This window comes from Zeus faber (genome assembly GCF_960531495.2).
Source record: "Zeus faber genome assembly, chromosome: 17".
NCBI lineage: Eukaryota > Metazoa > Chordata > Actinopteri > Zeiformes > Zeidae > Zeus > Zeus faber.
This window is the reverse complement of record NC_137204.1, coordinates 11,721,860-11,742,767: the sequence shown is the minus strand read 5'-3', so window position 1 is coordinate 11,742,767 and position 20,908 is coordinate 11,721,860. Positions and strand designations below refer to the sequence as shown.

General features: G+C 40.2%; 2 protein-coding genes across 3 annotated transcripts; one reads left to right on the top strand and one right to left on the bottom strand.

Annotated features, from left to right (window-relative positions):
• Positions 1-1,372: 1,372 nt before the first annotated feature.
• On the bottom strand, positions 1,373-15,535 carry gpat3 (glycerol-3-phosphate acyltransferase 3). Its single transcript, XM_080017267.1, has 14 exons — positions 15,445-15,535; positions 15,199-15,353; positions 14,931-14,997; positions 13,491-13,785; positions 13,273-13,347; positions 10,863-10,952; positions 10,246-10,339; positions 10,018-10,133; positions 4,937-4,992; positions 3,372-3,457; positions 2,729-2,857; positions 2,530-2,609; positions 1,685-1,814; positions 1,373-1,573 (listed from the first exon to the last, which is right to left on the bottom strand). The coding sequence occupies exons 2-14, from the start codon at positions 15,340-15,342 to the stop codon at positions 1,562-1,564; spliced, it is 1,374 nt and encodes a 457-aa protein (XP_079873393.1). The 5' UTR covers positions 15,343-15,353; positions 15,445-15,535; the 3' UTR covers positions 1,373-1,561.
• A 226-nt stretch (positions 15,536-15,761) lies between these two features.
• Positions 15,762-20,902, top strand: abraxas1 (abraxas 1, BRCA1 A complex subunit). Of its 2 annotated transcripts, none has more exons than XM_080017495.1 (9): positions 15,762-15,868; positions 17,236-17,326; positions 17,570-17,606; positions 19,010-19,076; positions 19,157-19,353; positions 19,446-19,565; positions 19,662-19,707; positions 19,881-19,992; positions 20,582-20,902. In XM_080017495.1, exons 1-9 carry the CDS (start codon positions 15,788-15,790, stop codon positions 20,722-20,724), a joined length of 894 nt encoding a protein of 297 aa, XP_079873621.1. In that variant the 5' UTR covers positions 15,762-15,787; the 3' UTR covers positions 20,725-20,902. The 2 variants fall into 2 exon arrangements, with proteins under 2 accessions (XP_079873621.1, XP_079873620.1); XM_080017494.1 differs by having other exon boundaries at positions 19,662-19,746.
• Positions 20,903-20,908: the final 6 nt, after the last annotated feature.

The following is a 20,908-nucleotide window of genomic DNA, read 5'->3' as shown; positions in this document are numbered from 1 at the left end:
AGGCAGGGGTCACTCCAATGCCTTTTATGATGTCTCTTTGAAATCTATCTGAATCGCATTAAATTGGACATAAAGATGTGCAGACACATACATCACAGTAAATGGTGCAGCGGAGCACGGCTTTGCCAGGGATCCCACCTCAGGAATCGGGTTATAAAAATCGGCTTTGGAATCCCATTAATAATTCACAATCTTGTTAGGGGAGAACAAACATTTCTGTTCGAGCAATTTAAGTTGCCAGATTGTTATTGTGGCCGGGAAGGGTGGGGGGGGGCGGGGGGGGGTGGTGGGGGGGGGGGTGGAGGGTGGCGCGGCTTCAGTCGGCCGCGAGATGGGTCTCGGCGTGAGAGACGGAGAGCCCGTGAAATTTAAGATGGCTCCGGCTGTGTGTGAAAGAATAACTCAACGCTATTTCACAGTCTCTGCTTTCTTTATTAAAGCACCGTCACAGTAAACATGTCTGGCCTAGACTCATCTGTGCATGGGTAGTTGTTTTTTTTTGTTGTTTTTTTTTCTTGGGCGGTTGGTGTTGTTGTTGGGGAGGGACCGTCCGACTCTTTCTTTCTCCGCCAGGATATATTGGGTCCTCGATAATTAAGGAACCCGCCCGTAAAGTGTCAACGGACAATTGGGGGAATATTGCATAGTATTTCTATCACTGGCGCCATTAATTAAACACAACACACGACATCGGCGGGAAGGGGTGGGGGGGCGTGGGCTGGGATTTATTTATCCCAGGGGGAAAATTAGACGGGGTGTACCTGTTTTAAACAGCTACAAGAGGCGCGTCTTATAAATAACCCCCGCACCCAGGCTTTTAATGTTGCGGTGTACGACACTGTACAATAACATTGTTTCATTAGTAATTTTCAGTGGACTGATTTGAAATAACACTGACGTAAGGTCAAGTGATCATAATCATGTGATTGCATTAGACGCTGAAAGTGATTTTATATCCTGTTTTCTGTAGTTAACCTCAAATATTTTAGAGCAAAAAAAAAAATGTATATATATATACATTTATATATTATAATATATATATATACAATCATATATATACTGTGTATATATATATATATACATATGTAATATATATGTATGATATACCATATATAATAATATAATATAATATATAATATATATTTGTATATGATACTTTATTATTAACTATTTTATTAAGTTTATAATAATAATAATAATAATAATAATAATACTAAAATACTAACCAATATAAAACTGCAACAAAACTGGAATAAAAAAAAATCGAATAACATGAATCGAATTTCTGGATACAACTGTTGTCCATTCAGTAGTGTTACAATACTACTACAATCATTTCATTAGGATTGTTTTCCCCGCTCCACGTAATAGCTTTGATAACAGCTACCATGCTGACGTCACTTTGCTTGAGCGATGAAACCGGGAGACGCGTGAATAAAACGCAGGCCCAGCCACTGCTGTTACCAGGTCAACACTGACACCCCGTGGCGAGTATAGGCCACTACAGCAAAACATAGGCGATACAGCCGAGACCTTAACAGAAAGGACTTCGTTCAAGTTTTCAGGCGGCAACCTGTATGCAGACACAGAGGCCAGATCTAATTAATCATGTCAAACTTCTTGGTCAAAGAATTTCAATTAAAAAAAAAAAAAAAAGATAATGGTTGTCCAACTGTTATGGTACCTTGGTGTCTTGGGTAGGAGTCTTCCGGGACTTGCCACCGTTTTTGCTGGCTGCGATCATACCGCTATAGATCTTCTGTTGCTCCTCTTTCAACGACTCCTTCACCTTTGCTCTCTTCAGGCCTCCATCCCTGCCGGGAGATACATGCACTTTTGACATACACTGACTGTGTGGTGGTCTACTGTATACCCGGAGGCGACAGCCTCGAGGTCGGAGGCTTGACAGGGGATATCATTTCAAATCCCGGTACAGAAACGCGAAGTGAATGGAATTCATACAAAAATTTGACTTAAAACGAATAATTGAAACTAGCTCTTGTGTTGCAAGATCAAAATTGCAAGGCTGCATTTATTCATTAGTTGCAATGAACGGTTCGACTCTTTTTTTGGAGATTAGGTTCTTGGTGTCGCTCAGTGACGAGCAGAGAGTCGTTCCGTTTTCCGACTCTCCGTTTGTATGATTCAGTTGGTGTAGCGGGCGGTGAGCGAGGGAGGACTTCAGAAGGGTCGGTTTGGCGCTGAGCTGTGAATGGAATTCTTACAAAAATGCAATCGCGCCAAAAGCTTAGACCTTGTTTGCCTTGGATTGTAAGTGAGTCCTCAGTAATTACTTTCAAGTTTGTGAGTCAAACTTTCACTTGCTCACCCACTCTTTTGCCAGAGTGACTCCTGACTTCCAGAGTCATTTAAAAGATTTGTTTCGCTACGGACCAATTGTTTGCGAATCTTGCATCACTTACTGCCACATTTTTTGTGTTTTTTTTGGGGGGTTTTTTTTTGTAGAAAGTGTGCAGTGGCAGAAAAAAGGCTGGGAAACTTGTTCATTTAAAAAAAAAAAAAAAGTACCATGCGAGATCCAAAAGCCCTCCTTGTTTGGCAATGGCAGCTTTCACTCTCTTGGCAAACAGACAGGCATCCTCCCCCTCCTGGAGAGAAAATATGTCATGGGTAATTCACACGGAGGTGAAGGTCTCTACAGTGACACATTTAGTCGCACTCAAATCTCTCACACGAGGCCTCTATGAATGAAACGAGGGACTCCTACCCGTCTGGTCATAGGAGGGAGATACCACACGTTGACCACGATGGCCCAGCTGGTCATCATTCTCAGCAGATAGCTGACCATGTTGTATTTCGTGCTGTTCCAAAAGGCGTCGCCGAATCGCGGATCATACTGATACCACGGGGGAAGCAAGAAATTAGCTGATAAACCTTTTAATGCAAGAAAACTTCAGCACTCATTTCCACAATCCGTTTCAGAATCAGAATGGGAATCAGCTCATTCCGCCCTAAAATAAAATAAAATAGAATAAATAAATAAATACAAATTGCACTATATAAACAAATAGCCAAAGAATACAAAACAGAAATAGTCACATTTATAAGAATATACAGAATATATACAAAATGTGATTCTATGCACAGTATAAATTATTGGTATTGGTATATAGGGTATAAATTAAAAAAATATTGCTTTTAATTAGAAAGAAAATCAAAGCATCAAATGTGCCATTAATGGCATACCACACATTATTTTGCACCTTTTTATACGTATCACGTCATTTTTATGTATATAATTGATACATATATACTGCTGACAACCAGTTATTCAAATAAAAACACTGTGCGGTACTTTTGATGCACAATTTGTTCTTTGTTTTTGACTTTATGGTCTTTTAGCGGTATACCTTGATGGCAGCAGGGTAGATAGTCCCTCCGATTTCAAAGCTTCCCTTCTTAAACATCATGACTGATGTGTTGTTGACGCAGGTTCCTGAGAAAGAATCATACAATCATCATTTCCAAGTCAACAGCTATGGCGGATGTGTTTCTATCTTATAATAATAATAATAATAATAATAATAATAATAATAATAATAATAATAATAATAACAATAATAATAATAATAAAAATAATACCAATAATAATAATAATAATAATAATAATAATAATAATAATAATAATAATAAATATAGCTGCAGGCAGCAATATCCCTTTGTATTGACACTAATTTGAAATTTTGAGTTCCCTTGGAACGTACAGTAACAGCAGTTTGTGCTGTCGCTCGTCTTTACATCAGCATTACAACTAAATCGAGTTACAATTTTACAAGTTTCCATTGAACGCAGCATCGGGTGACATAATGACAGGGTGACGCAAGTTTCCCCAGTCCTGGTGACACGCAAAGTTGCTACTACAAGCCGATACACCTGTTGTGTGATATTCCTAAATCCCAAAAATTTGAACGTGGCTGTCTACTACCTGTAGTCCACAGAGTCTTGCCTCACAGTGTCTATGTGGAAGAAAATCACTCCATGTGGAAGTTCCCAACAACACGGTTCCATTCAAATGGACTGAACACTGCATGTCCTTCAGAGACAATTCATCAACTTTTTTAACTTTTGGGACTAAAATAAAACGGACACGATTGGGACCCGTTTCTCTGGAGGTGCAGGCAAACTCCATGTGTAAGGACACAAACAGGGAACATGTTGTTGACTGTCTTCGACTGCTACAGTTTGTGTGAACTTATGTCTGGACCACTGGACCAATCAACGTGCACTTACGTCAATGCACGTTCCTCTTCCGGCGTTCAGTTTAAATATCCCTGAAGAGCGGTGATTTAAGAATTACGATCGTTCCTGGATAACGCAGTGCGGACACAAAAGACAATGTTGGTTCCTCCAATGGTTCTTAGAACTTCCTGCGGTGCGAAAATGTGTTCTTTGAACAGAACGCAGAACGAGTTACAGATTTCCGAGTTTCCTTTAAACGCAGCCCTGGCTCAAGGTGTCTCTCTAGATGTTGTACCCGCAAGTGGCTGGAGGGAAATGAGCTCCAAAAGACAAAGCTTGGAAGACTATGACTTTGGATGATGATGTCACAAAGCAGCCTGCTCCAGAAACTAATGAGATTACTGTAGCTTTTCAATAATTACTGGTCTAAATGTAGATCGATGTTGATCAAACTTGGGCAACAAGACATCTGATACATCCCGGTTCTAACAACCATGTCTATGCGTACCGCAGTTATTGTGTTTCAGATACTTTTAGCCCGAAAAATGCAGAGAAAAAAAAGAAAAGAAAACGCAGAGCAATAACAATTCAGCATGAGTAAAATGATAATGGAGGAACAGGATATTCTTCCCGGTAAAAGTATGTTTTAAGAATAGATTTATTTTCTCCAGGCAGTTATAAGTAGTTATCTATAAAATCTTAAAATCTATCCTCAAACATACAGCATAACACTTACCTTCAGGGAAGATGAGTATGGGGAGTTTGTTCTTAGCTGCCACATGATCTTTTAATCTTTGAAAAAAAAAAACAGTAATATACAAACAATGTAATAATAAAATATGAATAACTATTTCATTTTACAGCAAGCAATGTTTTATTTCCCTCCAAATAATTCTAAATATTTTTAATGTTTGTAATACATCTGGACTGCACCTGTCACAAAGACGATCGATCACAAATAAAGCCAGATGTATGTACTACTTTTCCTAAATTAAATTATAAGCCAGCCAAAAATCCCATGTACAGTTGTTTCCATACTATGATTTATTTCAGAATATTTCAGTGCAATGTTAAGATTAGAATTGAAAATAATGCTCTGTAAGTGATTGTTTTTCAGATGAAGTACTGTAAGTGTTATGATAAGTTGCCACAAAAAAAGTCTAAAGTGGTGATAAACCAATCACCCGACTCAGAAGCTGACATGAATGTATCATTGGATGTAATATGTTTATGTTATAGAAGATTAAAAAATAATGATAAATTAGGAACGAGAAAAAATAAAAATCCAGCGCAGCTGAAAAACCCAGATTTATTCTTATTTTTGACACCTTATTGAAATGTTTTTGTTGTATATATTTGTATTTATTTTTTATGTTTAATAGTGTACTTCCACAATTTTCCATTTATCTCCATTTTCTCCTCATGATTTTATTCCATTGCTTTATTATTATTATTGTCTATGATTTTATGTAAGCTGTTACTGACAATGCAATTTCCCTCCAGAGATAAATAAAGTAAGTAAGTAAGTAAGTAAGTAAGTAAGTCAGTAAGTAAGTAAGTAAGTAAGTCAGTAGGTGAGTAAGTAAGTAAGTAAATATGCAAGTAAGTATGTATGTTAGTAAGTAAGTAAGTATGTAAGTATTAGGGCTGTCAAAGTAAACAAGTTAATAACGAGTTAACACAATTTTTAACATTGTAATACCACTCATTTCTTTGATTCGCCTCTGATTCGTGCAGCCACACGTGATAGACTAGCAACAGCCTTGACAAGTCACAACTCACATACTGTACAGGCCAATCAGCGTTGAATTCAGATGCATGGAATATTGTCGATGTTTTTTGACTGGGTTAGGTAATAATAAGTGGGACAGAGCATGATAAATGTCTATGTTAACACTGAAAACAAGAATAATAACATTATTATTATTAATTTAATTGTGGTGAAAACTGGGACAATTTGGTAGTGAATGTTGAAAACCAAGACATTTTAGATATTTGTTGGGCTTGAGTTTGCCATGTTATGATTTGAGCATATGTTTTAATGCTTAATCGAGTACATTTGAGGAATTTACGGACAGTATTTTTCACTGTTTTGGGTTGTTAATTGATTTCCAATAAACATACATTTGCATAAAGCCAGCATATTTGTCCACTCCCATGTTGATAAGAATATTGTTGTTGATATAACACTTGAAAAATATGTCTTTATGGTACATTTTGAACAGATGAAAACACGTGCGATTAATTTATGATTAATTGCGAATAACTATGGACAATCATGCGATTAATCGCAATCAAATATTTTAATCAATTGCCATCCCTAGTAAGTATTTAAGTACATATATAAGTAAGTATGTAAGCATGTATGTAAGTGTGAAAGTATCTAAATAAGCATGTAAGTATGCAAGTAAGTAAGTAAGTAAGTAAGTAAGTAAGTAAGTAAGTAAGCAAGTATGTATGTAAGTAAGAACAGTAAGTAAGCATGTATATATGTAAGTAAGAACAGTAAGTAAGCATGTATATACAGTGGGGCAAAAAAGTATTTAGTCAGCCACCAATTGTGCAAGTTCTCCCACTTAAAAAGATGAGAGAGGCCTGTAATTTTCATCATAGGTACACCTCGACTATGAGACAGGATGGGGGGAAAGAATCAGAAAATCACATTGTAGGATTTTTAATGAATTAATTGGTAAATTCCTCAGTAAAATAAGTATTTGGTCACCTACAAACAAGCAAGATTTCTGGCTTTCACAGACCTGTAACTTTTTCTTTAAGAGGCTCCTCTGTCCTCCACTCGTTACCTGTATTAATGGCACCTGTTTGAACTCGTTATCAGTATAAAAGACACCTGTCCACAACCTCAAACAGTCACACTCCAAACTCCACTATGGCCAAGACCAAAGAGCTGTCAAAGGACACCAGAAACAAAATTGTAGACCTGCACCAGGCTGGGAAGACTGAATCTGCAATAGGTAAGCAGCTTGTTGTGCAGAAATCAACTGTGGGAGCAATTATTCGAAAATGGAAGACATACAAGACCACTGATAATCTCCCTCGATCTTGGGCTCCACGCAAGATCTCACCCCGTGGGGTCAAACTGATCACAAGAACGGTGAGCAAACATCCCAGAAGCACACGGGGGGACTTAGTGAATGACCTGCAGAGTGCTGGGACCAAAGTAACAAAGGCTACCATCAGTAACACACTACGCCGCCAGGGACTCAAATCCTCCAGTGCCAGACGTGTCCCCCTGCTTAAGCCAGTACATGTCCAGGCCCGTCTGAAGTTTGCTAGAGAGCATTTGGATGATCCAGAAGAGGATTGGGAGAATGTCATATGGTCAGATGAAACCAAAATAGAACTTTTTGGTAAAAACTCAACTTGTCATGTTTGGAGGAGAAAGAAAGCTGAGTTGCATCCAAAGAACACCATACCTACTGTGAAGCATGGGGGTGGAAACATCATGCTTTGGGGATGTTTTTCTTCAAAGGGACCAGGACGACTGATCCGTGCATAGGAAAGAATGAATGGGGCCATGTTTCGTGAGATTTTGAGTGAAAACCTCCTTCCATCAGCAAGGGCATTGAGGATGAAACATGGCTGGGTCTTTCAGCATGACAATGATCCCAAACACACCGCCCGGGCAACGAAGGAGTGGCTTCATAAGAAGCATTTCAAGGTCCTGGAGTGGCCTAGCCAGTCTCCAGATCTCAACCCCATAGAAAATCTTTGGAGGGAGTTGAGAGTCCCTGTTGCCTAGCGACAGCCCCAAAACATCACTGCTTTAGAAGAGATCTGCATGGAGGAATGGGCCAAAATACCAGCAACAGTGTGTGAAGACCTTGTGAAGACTTACAGAAAACATTTGACCTCTGTCATTGCAAACAAAGGGTGTATAACAAAGTATTGAGATGAACTTTTGTTATTGACCAAATACTTATTTTCCACCATAATTTGCAAATAAATTCTTTAAAAATCAGACAATGTGATTTTCTGGATTTTTTTTTTCTCATTCTGTCTCTCATAGTTGAGGTGAACCTATGATGAAAATAACAGGCCTCTCTCATCTTTTTAAGTGGGAGAACATGCACAATTGGTGGCTGACTAAATACTTTTTTGCCCCACTGTATGTAAGTAAGTATGTAAGCGAGTATATAAGTAAGTAGGTATGTAAGTATGTATGTTAGTATGTAAGCAAGTATGTAAGTACGTCAGTACTTAAGTAAGTAAGGAAGAAAGTATGTAAGTAAGTATGTAAGTACAAGTAAGTAAGTATGTACTGTAAGAATGCAAATACGCATGTAAGTAAGTATGTAAGTAAGTAAGTAAGTACATAAGTTTGTAAGTAAGTATGTAAGGAAGTAAGTAAGTACATACGTTTGTAAGTAAGTTTATAAATAAGTAAGTGAGTAAGTAAGTAAGTGAGTAAGTAAGTAAGTAAGTTTGTAAGAAAGTTTTTAAGTACTGTAAGTATGTAAGTAAGTAAGTAAGTAAGTATGTAAGTAAGTAAGTAGGTAAGAAAGTTTGTAAGTACTGTAAGTATGTAAGTAAATAAGTAAGTATGTAATTATATAAGTAAGTAAGTATGTAAGTTAGTATGTAAGTAAGTAATTAAGTATTAAGTAAGCATGTATGTAAGTAAGAAATTAAGTCATTAATTAAGCATGTAAGTCAGTAAGTGAGTATGTGAGTAGGTAAGTATTTAAGTAAGTAAGTATGGGGGCACGCCGAAACATTGAGTTTTTATTAATTTTAGATGTAGGTTATTTTATTTTACGTCTTATTATGGAACGAAACAAGTGCGTATAGAACTAAACCGTGCGTAATGGGGACACTCTCTCCGTGACTCTCTCACTGATAACCCCCTGTCCATGCGTTATGCACAAAAGATTATCTTAACCTTATTCTCAAACTTAAGTCTACGAGTCGTGCCCTGTTTCTCCGTGACCCATCCGTTCACTGTTTTTAGTTGTTTTATTTGGAGGAACAGGGCAGGGCGATCAGGGCGCACAGATGAAACATGTGCGATTAATCGCGATTAACTATGGACAATCATGCAATTATGTAAGTAAGCATGTAAGTATGTAAGTAAGAAAGTAAATATGTATGTACAGCAAGTAAGTAAGTATGCAAGTAAGTAAGTAAGTAAGTAAGTAATTAAGGAAGTAAGTATCTATGTAAGTATGAAAGTAAGTCAGTATATAAGTAAGTATGTAAGTATGGAAGTAAGTATGGAAGTACATAAGTAAGTAAGTAAGTATGTAAGTAAGTAAATAAGTAGGTAAGCAAGTATGTAAGTACTATAAGTAAGTATGTAAGTATGCAAGTAACTAAGTAAGTCTGTAAGTATGTAAGTAAGTAAGTAAGTAAGTAAGTAAGTAAGTAAGCAAGTATGTAAGTACTGTAAGTAACTAAGTATGTAAGTAAGTAAGTATGTCAGTAACTAAGTTCGTTTGTAAGTATGTAAGTAAGCAAGTAAGTAAGTAAGTAAGTAAGTAAGTAAGTAAGTAAGTAGGTGAGTATGTAAGTATGTAAGTATCTACTTAAGTAAGTAAATAAATATCTATCTATCTATCTATACTTGTACTTTTGGAATCCATGGCATTAAGATATCCATTCTTCCCCCTTTCACCTCTTAATTTTAACTCCAGCCAACACAGAAATATTTGTAATTGTGTATGTACATTCATGGAATCAAGTTTGTTTTGTCTTGTTTTGTTTTCAATGTTTGCCATTCGCAAAGAATGCTGCAAAGAACACTGCTTTGTCAATTACATTATCATGTTACCTATATTCCCTTTGCGCGGGCTGCCTCACCTACTAGCGACGGCATTCCGATCCTTCATCTCCGATCTCTCAAACCAAACATGAGGGCAAGACCTCAACATGGACCTCTGAATGATCCCCATCAGGCCTCCGTGAACCTGGCCCACCTAAGGGATGACGCGGGACGGATAGCATGACATGTCTGGCCTCCGCAAAAAAAGACAAAAGTGGGTGGACGATACATCAAACATAGACGATATGTTGACCAAGTATACCCACCATTGCGTAGCATCCGTCGTTGGCCAAAATGACAACATCGATGGGTGACGTGTGATTCGCCACGCATATGCCTCCTTTTTCTGGTCTGTTCTCTCTACAAATAAAGAGAAATGTGCATCATCTACTATTCCGAGATAGATAGATAGATAGATAGATAGATAGATAGATAGATAGATAGATAGATAGATAGATAGATAGATAGATAGATAGATAGATAGATAGATAGATAGATAGAGAGAAAGAGAGATAGATAGATAGATAGATAGATAGATAGATAGATAGATAGATAGATAGAGAGATAGATAGATTGAAAAACAGACAGACAAACAGACAGATAGCAAAATATGCAATATAAGAAGATAAAAACAATAATGAATTTGCTGAAAAACTGACTCTAAGATAGATAGGAAAATTGTAAATATACAGTAAACCTAAAAAATAAAAACAAAAAAACACCGCAATGAAAGGCAAAATACAATAATAACCTAACAATAAACAGTACATAGAAAACTAGAAATCAACAAAAATCAATAAAAGTCAACCTTTTAGTAATAACACTGTCAATAAAGTAAATGATACACTAAGCCAATGAGTGTGAAAATGAAGCACTGACCCACCTGTTGTGATAACGCACGGTGGCAGAGAGCCCTCGGGCACAGATCCTGTAGCACGTGAGATGGACCAACTCACTCAGCCAATTCTTTGCACTAAAATCGGATATAATAATTACAAACAAAATAGCCAGGAAGGAGAAAAACAGCAGAGAGAAAATAATAAAATGGTAATAATAATGTAATAATTATTCTTGTTTAAAAAAACTAAAAAACAATACAATAAAAATGATAACAATCACAAATAAAGCTGCAGGCAGCAATACACAAGTCCAATGTTGTCATGTTAGGTGAGCATTACAGGTTTCCGAGGTTCCGTAATCGGAGGTTCCCGAATCTGCGCTCTGTGATTATATGCGGGGACATTTGGAGCGAACCGAGGGACTTTCTCCGACCACGTCAGACCAGAACTCACTGAAAATTTCAGATTCTTTCTTTAATCGCTCTGCTTTTGATGGGGGCCTTGCCCGGGCTCGAGCAGTGCGAGTTCAAATTCAAATAGCTGTTTGAGGAAGACACGCAGCGTCAGCTCCGGGGGCCTGTTTCCCTGCTCTGTACGATTGGCTGTTCGTGTCACATGTTTTGTAAAACGCAGCACGAGTTACAGTTTGCCTTAAACGCAGCCTTGGCTCAAGCTGTCCGTCTAGATCTCGTCCTCGCAAGTGGCTGGAGGGGAGTTCCGAGAGACATAGCTTGGACTTATATAACTTCAGATAATGATTCACAAAGTGGCCCGCTCCTGAAACTAATGAAATTCCGACAGCTTTTCACTCATTTCTGCTCCAAATGTACATCGATAATGCTCAAACTCGAACTACAAGACATCTGAAATGTCCCAGTTCTAACAAGACCTCTGACTAGACTGCTGTTGTTGTGTTTCAGATACTTTTACCCTGGAAAACACCAAAATTAAAAATAATGAGTATGCTGAGTAATAACAGGGGCTGGACCCCAAATTAAAAGAATGATAATAATACCAATAATAATAATAACAATAATAATAACAATATAATAATAATAATAATAATGATGATGCTGATTATAATAATTTGGATCATAACAATATTAATTATTATGATCATAACAATTATAATTATAATGATCATAACAATAATAATAATACATATATAATAATATATGTAATCATAATAATGGTGATGATGATTATTATAATTTGAATTATTCTGATGATAAGAATTATTATTATTAATGTAACAATAATAACATAATACATATAATAATAATGATAAATTCTAATTCTAATAATTCTCATAAAAATATAATAAATATAATAACAATAATAGTCATAATAATAACCTTAATTTGTATAGCACCTTTCATACACAACTTGCAACCTAGAACTGCCCCCGACTAACACCGTTCCTAATTTACTATTAGTCTCAGTTCAAGCCATTAGTCGAATCGTTGCATGTTTACAATATTTGTTTAATTATTTAAATAAATGTTTTTGGGGCATCAGAAAATGGTTTGAGTTCCAAGGCTGAAGAAGGACGTTATAACTAACTAACCTCTTCGCTCACCCGATGTTGGTCTCCGCGTCATTCTCTCAGTTGACAAAAAATGTGTTGGGTTTCAGAGCATTTGCTTACCGTGCCCCTTATCTCTGGAATGGCCTCCCAGTACATGTCAAAGAAGCACGCTCAGTTGACGTCTTAAAATCAAGAATGAAAACCTACCTCTACTCACTCCGTTACACCTACCCTAGAACGTATGGAACATAGTCCATCATCTTTTCAAATACCCCTTTAACATTGATGTTCTTAATGTGGTTGTTAAATTTGGATTTTTTTTTTTGTTTTTGTTCGCTATGTGCAGGCATCTCTTTGACTTTGATGTTGTTGTTTTGTTGTGACTATTTTGTTTGCCTGCTGTATGTTTTCTCCTGTGTGTTCCTTTGACTGTGAAGTGTATCGGGACCGTGCCGCATGGTGATTCTACACTTTAAATAAAAATTGATTGTTGATTGATTGATTGATTGAAAAGCCGCTCATCAAAAGCTGTAATTGCTCATCTGAACGTGTCGGAACAACCAGCAAGAAGACTGAACATTTATTTTTGTTAAATTTTGTTTCAAATTAAAAGCCCTCTCGCGTTTCATTCACGGGTGCAGCCATATTAGGTTTTAAGGTTAATTTTGACAAGGCCCAACTCCCGAATAGAGATTTTTTCCCTGTGACCAACAAACCAATGAAAAACTTGGTCAAACAAGGCTCTTCTCATCGAGTAATGTTTGGTTGACTGTTTGGAGGCAGCCCCACTGCAACATAATGTGCAAGTAATGTCCATTTAATAAAAAAAAAAAAAGTTAAATATTGGTCCACCAACGTCGAAAAAAAATCAAACAAAACATGGGCGTTTTCCCTGCACCGGACGGCGCTGTTTCCGACGGGCGTACCTGCTCTCGGGTAGAAATCCAACCAGAGTGGTTCCAATCACCAGCCATGTCAAGCCAATGATAGCCAGGGTTATCCTACAGGACAGGGAGGCCAAAACTTGAGAATCCTCGTCTGTTATTTTACGAAAGCGAGAATGAAAACCGGCCTGCACGCTCGTGAAAAAGAGCAAAGCTGCTGGAAGGAGGACATTCACTGGGGGGCGTCACGGTGTACTGACCTGAGGGGGAAAAGGACAAAGTAGCGGACGAAAACCCCCACGCCCCAGATGACCGTCAGTCGGAGGCTGATGTAACGGAAGTTCTGATTGGTGCGGGTGAGCAGGTTCCAGGAGGCCAGCTCCTCGGAGGAGAAGCGCTGCGTCACCTGGTCGTCCACGATGCTCTCCATACCCTTCTTGTGGAAGTAGAAGACGTCGCTCAGGGAAAAGTCGCCCTCCGCCAGGGACCTCGTTCGGCAACGCCGCAGCTCGGACATCTGCTGCTCCATAGACCGCCACTCCCTCTCTATGATCCCTGCACAAACATATATTACATATATCTATCGTGAATCTTCCACTCACAAACTGAAAATAATTACTGAGGACTAAATTGAGGTCCAAAGGCAAAGATAGGCTACGGCATTTGGCATAATCCATTTTGATTGTGACTGATTAACTCTTTGCATTCCACAAAATGATTTTTGTGAGAATTCCTTCTTGACTCCCAAACAACCGCGCATGAAACCGACCGAATCGAACGAACGAAGAGTCGGAAAATCGAATGACTCTTTTCATTGAGTGACTCGTGAAGAGCCGGAAAAAAAAGAGTAGACTCATTGATCACCACGAGTAGGCCACGATTTTGGGGTGAACCGATGAATTAGAGCAGCCTTGCCATTTAGATCTTGCAACACAAGTGATCACTTCCATTCTTTATTTTTTTGGAAAATTTAAAATGTAGCGAGCTCTCACCCATTGAGAAACACCAGGCCACGGCGTGACGGTTTAACATCGCATGAGCATGAGACATGCGAGGTCGTGGTTCGCATTTTGTTGTGGTTTACCAATAAGTGTTTCGTCAATTCACTGTGTTTATCTGTTGTCGCGCAGGCGCGCAAATTCCGCTTTGCTTCGATCCTTGTGGAGCGCTCCCTTTGACATCTGAAGGCCAAACAGTGTTGAAAGAAAACAAAGTCCAATGTTGTGAAACAGAAGTCATTTCTAAAAACATGTCTAAATGTCTAAATCCACGGCAGGCCGTATAAAGCGCCGCTGGTGATGGCATTTGGTCATACATTAGCTGTGGATTACACGCACAAGTCGGTCGGTTTGCTTTGACGTTGGGTAATAGACTCTTGCGTCAGAGAGGGTCTGTCTTTCCATACTTCGGCATCGAACCACGACATCAGCTGCAGGAATTGGCCAATCCGGAGGACATGCACTTAAAAAGTCACATGAGTCGGGTCAGCCCTGTCTGCAGCTGAATAAAACCCCTATACAACAGGAAGCAATGTTCTTGGAGAGCACATGGTTCTGGCATGATCAAAAAGGAACTAAATCACGTATTTTTCATTTTGTCACCCGCCCACCCCTCCCTCCTCCGTGACGGCCATTACACGAGGCCCAGATACATTTGATAACACCCAGAAATGACTCATAGGTAAGAGAAGATGAACTCACCGTTCGGCAGGGGGACCGGCACGCTGGGCTTTTCTTTGCGTCCTCTCTGGATGCGCAGCGTGGCCCACTACCCAGAAAACAAAGCACTTTTCAGGACGATCTTGTGACAGGGTGGCCCGGCCGGCGCGAACTGTGACCCACTGACTTTAGGCGTGTTGTGAAAGCCTCACGCCGAAATTACAGAGGACTTATTCCGAGCCTGGTAGAAACTGTTCAAAAGATAATCGGAGGGGGGGGGGGGACGGACGACGAATCCCGGCGCGCTCACCTCTAGAAGTTTGACCAGTATCTGAATGTAGAGCCCGGTGACGCCCAGGGAGAGGCCGAACATGGCAGGTATCATGACCAGACTCAGCACCACGAAGATCCACAGCTGGAACAGCAGCAACGCCGCTCCCCAGGGGTCCTCCATCACCCCCTGATCTGCAAGACGACAAAAGTAGAAATGACTAACGCGTTCCTTTGGAGGGGGGGGGGGGGGACAAACAATGGCACATTTTAAGGCGAAACGGACGTTTGTGGTTGGAGGGACGGCGTGCGAAGAGCGAGGTGGAAGAAATCCCCCCTCCAAAAAAAACGACACCGGTACCTGAAAGACGATTCGATGTCAGGGCATAGTCCACAACAACAATTGTTTAAAAACACTAATAATAATAATAATAATAATAATAATAATAGCGCCGCGTCAGACGCTGTTCCTTGGAAAACAAAAAGCTGCGGCCAGGCAAAAAAAAATAAATTAATAAAAGAAAGAAAGAGGAGAAAAAAAAAAACAAAAAAAAAACGCCCCCGTCGCAAACTTCCTCCGCGCGGCCGCGCAGGCGCAAACGGGGCGCCGAGGCAGCGGGACGGCCGGCATGGCGGCGCCCACCGTGTGCACGTCCGGGATCGTCCTCGCGTCGATGATGTTCGAGCACCTGAACCGCGATTCGGACGCGGTGAGTAAAAAGATGGACGCGCTCGGTCGCTCGGTCGGCCCGCCGCCCGTTCACCGCGGAGGCCCGGCCGGCGAGCGGTGAACGCTGGTGTCTCGACGCCCGGCTGGGATGTGGACGCCGGCCGTTGAGTTCGCGCGGACCGCCGAAGTTGTCGGAGCCGCAACCGTTGTTGGACGTTTCTTCAGCCCTTTTGTTTCGACGTAGCGTTCTGTTTGGGGAGAAGGTGTCCGTTTGGCTTTCGCTGGAAGCTCTATGTGTAGGTAGGGAATGCGAGGTTCGACGGCTGCCCCCGTAGAGAGTGAGCTCACATATAAAGACATACCGTCGTGCGTGTTCTGCAGTGGAATGTTTTTGCCACGCACCGGGAGATTATGCACAATAGTTACTAAACCGAACATAATAGCCAACCCCATTCCTACCTAGCTGACTGATTCCTAAACCGTAGTGCAGTTGGTGAATAGAATACTGTAAATAAAAATAAAATAAGACGCAAAAACATACAAGGTGGGGGTACAAAATAGAAGGGGATGGAGTTATGTATATAGATAGGCGAATTGGGATGTCGCACACTTTCTGTCTTTATTTCTTTATTTATATTTTTCCTTTTATTTCTATTTCTTATCATATTGTATCTGTACGTTTTTTTTGTCTTTTTAACCGCTTTTACAATTTAATGGATTCGTTTAATTACTGTTTAATAATGTTCCTTTGCCTTTTTATTTCAAGATTGGAACGCTCTGCCTTTGTTTCTCTGCCAAAGCACTTTGTAAACCCTGTTTTAAAGGTGCTATATAAATAAAGCTATTATTATTATTATTATTATTATTCAAGTAGCAATCCCCCAAATATGACATCAGCTTCACGTTCCCCATAATCACTTAGCTAGTGTGGTTTTTAAAGTGTTAGTCCATAAGATTATGAAAAATTGTATTTCATTTATTTTTTTATTTTTTTAATCCCATAGTTGATACTTAATTTAGCTGGTACTGTACCAAAAAGGCAGCCATTCAATGTGTTATGCATGTGCTCCTCTATGCTGTTTACGCTTTTCCGACAAGAACGCACATATTATGATATTCCAACAGATACTTAAATAAACAGCGAGCCAGCGGGGGCTTCAGGGCTTCAGGGCTTCAGGGCTGAGTCTCAAAGTGTTTCCTAAACAGCCATGCCAGGGACTGAATCACTGACATTTAGTTAAACTGTGCCGTTCACATGTCTTAGAAAGTCTTTTGGGGTGTGAGGGCATACATGCACTAGTGTTTAAAAATGTCAGAACCGTAGTTAAAAAAAAAACAAAGGCATACTTTTTCAAATGCATATCTCCGAATCAGCGCTGATATTTAACTTCCATGACATTTTTGCAGGAGGGTTTCATTCTTGGAGAAAGCAAAGAAGAAGAGAGGAATGTTATCATTGACTCCGACATTGATCACATTTATCTTGAGCACAGAATCAGTAAGTTCTTTTTCACGTGGTTTACGAGTATAGTTTTGCGGAAGATAATAACAGTACACTGAAAAAAAATTCCGAAATGCTTACATATGCTCCCATTTGTAAGTAGTCTTAAACAAGGTAAGCACGGGAGATTTTTTGCTGATCATTTATTTTGATATTTTGATTATTTTAGTTATAACTACTGGTATGCATTTCCTCTTTTTGGTGTTCTATAATAGCTATAATATCACTTTTCCTTTCTAGATATTCAGAAACACGTAACCTGCCACAAGCTGAATAAGTGAGTACAGGATGCACAAATATAAGTATCGCCAAGGAAAAAAAATGTATTTGCGAAAAAAAATCATGTTTTTATTATTATATTTAAATCTCACTGTTTAAATCTGGTATTATTTCAGAAAATTGAAAAAAAAAAAATGCAAACACTTTTGCTTGACATATGACATGTTAGGTAGAAATCAGTTTAACCTGCCGCTATAGAGACCAACGTATCTGCCTGAATCTAACGTCATTTGTAAGTAGACACTGATGCATAGCTTTGCCAACGTACTGGTTTTGCCGGGATTTAAATAGTGGTGCGAAGTTAAAAAAATTAGAATAAAATAAATAAATAAATAAATAACAAAGGGGGCAAAGCAGAGTGCTGTTAGGATTTCAAAGTAGTTTGTACTTCGGTCTAAATCGATTTAGAACAGCCTCGATAGCATAACACTTGCTTCATTAAGTTTAACAGAATACATCAGTATTTGTAGTTAATAGGACATATGAAGTATGAATGAATAATGGTTGAAAGTAGGATAAATACTGGATGAAAAATAAAATATTTTGCCACTTGTTTGACTTACAATGTAAGTAAAACGTTACGTGTGTTCTGAGTTTGTCACGCCAAAGAAACATGTGTTATTAACCACCCAGCCAAATTTGAATGATTGAAAAAATTGCTAGTATATCATATGTATATAAAATTAAGATTCAAAATAGTGAAGGGGGGGGCGGGGAAAGCGCAGTTCTCTCTGCTCTGAGAGTGTGTCGCTTGGGGTGTGTCCGCTGAAGACGCTGAAACCGCGCCCAATCGCAGGAGAGGCGCAGCCTCTCTCAAATGTCAAATACCGCAAACCCAATACATACATATACAAATCTGAAAACAAATAACGGGCTGTTTATCGTTGTTTTGATTTTGTTCTGACGTTGAAAATAGAGCACGAGAAAATGGGATATTTGTGGCGGGGAGCGTGTAGGCTCCCCCAGCTCCCTGCGCGGAGCCGGAACAGAGCCCTGCTCTCTGGCGGGACTTTTGGGAAAGCCCTGCTCAGAGGGGACGTTCCCGCTGTCTGGGAACACACAGAGCTGGGGGAGCCAGCATGCTCAGAAGGGAAATGTTAATAAGGAGACCGAGCCGTACATTCTAGCATCCAGGGAAGATGCATTTGAGAGATGAAGGCGCCATACCTAGATAGCAAACTAGTGTCGGCTGTAGTAACACGTCGCGATTGACGAATGCGCTCAACTCTTATATAGTGTTAGGGGAGGGGCTCTCAGGACCACTAAAACAGTTTAGCCATGACTTTAAATACTTATTCATTCTTTTCCGTCTATGTGGATATCAGATAATCCCTAGATTTCATTACTAATTGTTTATTTATTAAACAATTTAATGTTGTTTATTACTCACTCTCCCTGTAGCTTTTACAATGGAGCGGGAGAGGTGAACCTGGACCTCATTAGGAACATTTTGTGGGACAATAAGCAGGTAAATAAGTGCAACTCGGCCGCAGTTAAGTCCAGCTTACAATTGGGTAAAGGTAGTCTTACTGTAAATGTGTTTTGAAGGAGCATGTCATCGGCTGGTACAGACAGCGCAGAAACACCGGTCCGCAGATGACGTTTAGAGAGAGGATCGTGCACGAGAACCTGAAGAGAGCGCTGGCCAAACCTGACATGATCTTTTTCCTGACGACGCCGAGCGAGACGACGGCGTCGGGCAGCACTCACAGGATGGAGTACGCCGTTTTTAAATCGCAGGACGGGTGAGAATAACAGGGGCGGGGGTATCAGATGTAAACATAACATTTTTTCAACGTTTTGGTGACACTGGAATTTCTTGCTTTTTTTCGAGTAGGCTCTTCCATAATATTCCTGTCCTGATCACCAATTTGGGTTCCTTGGAAGAGCAGGTTTACTTGAGGTCTTCGGCACCAATATCCGCGGCGGGCTACAACCGCGTACTGCAAAAACACAAGTACGGTGCTTTGGGCTGGTATTATTTGGTATTATCTGACTGTTTTCCCGTATTTTAAACGTTTTTTTTTTTTTATTTGTTTGATGCCGTTCAAAGGTCAAACTTCTTCTCTGTCGATGGATCGTTGCAAGAAGTAGACAAGGTTGGCGAAATGAACAATTCTATGCAAGCGGAACTGCACGTAAGGTCATTTTTGTTTACCCGCTGGAAGGAACTATGCTTTAATGCAGTGGTGTTCAAACGGTGCCGTTAAATACCACTCCATAAACCACTGCACCCCGCCCTTAACCGGCGTCACATGTTTTGCATACACAGGAAGCGTGCCGCAATGTTGAGAAGAGCGAGCGGCAGGTTCAAACACTGCGCGCGGAAGTGAGAGCGATCCAGAAGAGGATCTTGAAGAGGAAACAGCGCGCTGAAGAAAAGGGTATGCTCCGTAAAGTTACAGCCCGTTGCTTATCCCATCCCATCCCATCCAGTGATATCATAGCTTGTTGGGTTTCTCATGGCATTAATACTGTACATCGAGAGAAAAACAAAGTGGCGTCGTGGGGAGTGGTTTTGGCGCATCCAAAGGTGGGGCTAGCCAGCACTGGCGACCAACGGGGGACGCAACTGTAGGAGATTGAGTTAGTTCTTAATCTCTCTCAGCGAGGCTGGTTCTCACACCAGTACCGGGCAAAGTATTTTTGGGGGTTTTTTTTGTTTTCATTTGATTTGCTGTGGCATAAGACCCCAGTGAAAGACGGTTTCTACTGCAAACCTCCTTCCTAGTCCATCAATCAAACACAAGAGTCTTGTCACAGTGGCGCCCAGTGCGGGGGCCCAGTGGAGTAGTAACCTCAGTTTCCGACAGCTGCGTCCTCTGCCGGTTGCCAGCACTGGCTTCCCCCACCTGCAGATACCGCCAAAACAACTCCCCACTACCACAGAAAGCCTTTCTTCGCTGCCACTTTAAAAGTCCCCCCCTTGCAACAGGATTCAGTCGTGACCAATTTTCCTCCCGTGTCCTCCAGGTGTCGCCGAAATCGTCCCGAGAAGGAATCTGCTCCTCCGCCGTGAGCTGAGGAAGCTGTTCCCGCGCTCGCCTCTCTTACGAACACAGACTTTGACGTTTGAGGGCGTCCCCGTGGCGGATCCGCCGCAGCTTCAAGGATGATGTGGACGCCGCCAGCTTGAGGCTCCGAGGATACGTTTTTAATTAGGAGTATGTGGAAGAAGTATCCAGGATGAGCTGAGGAGGTCATTTTGGATTTGCACTTGTGCCTCGAAGATTGTAAATAATTAAATTGGTTTTTTTTTAACTAATAAACTACTCAGGTGAACTTGTCCTTGAACTTAAA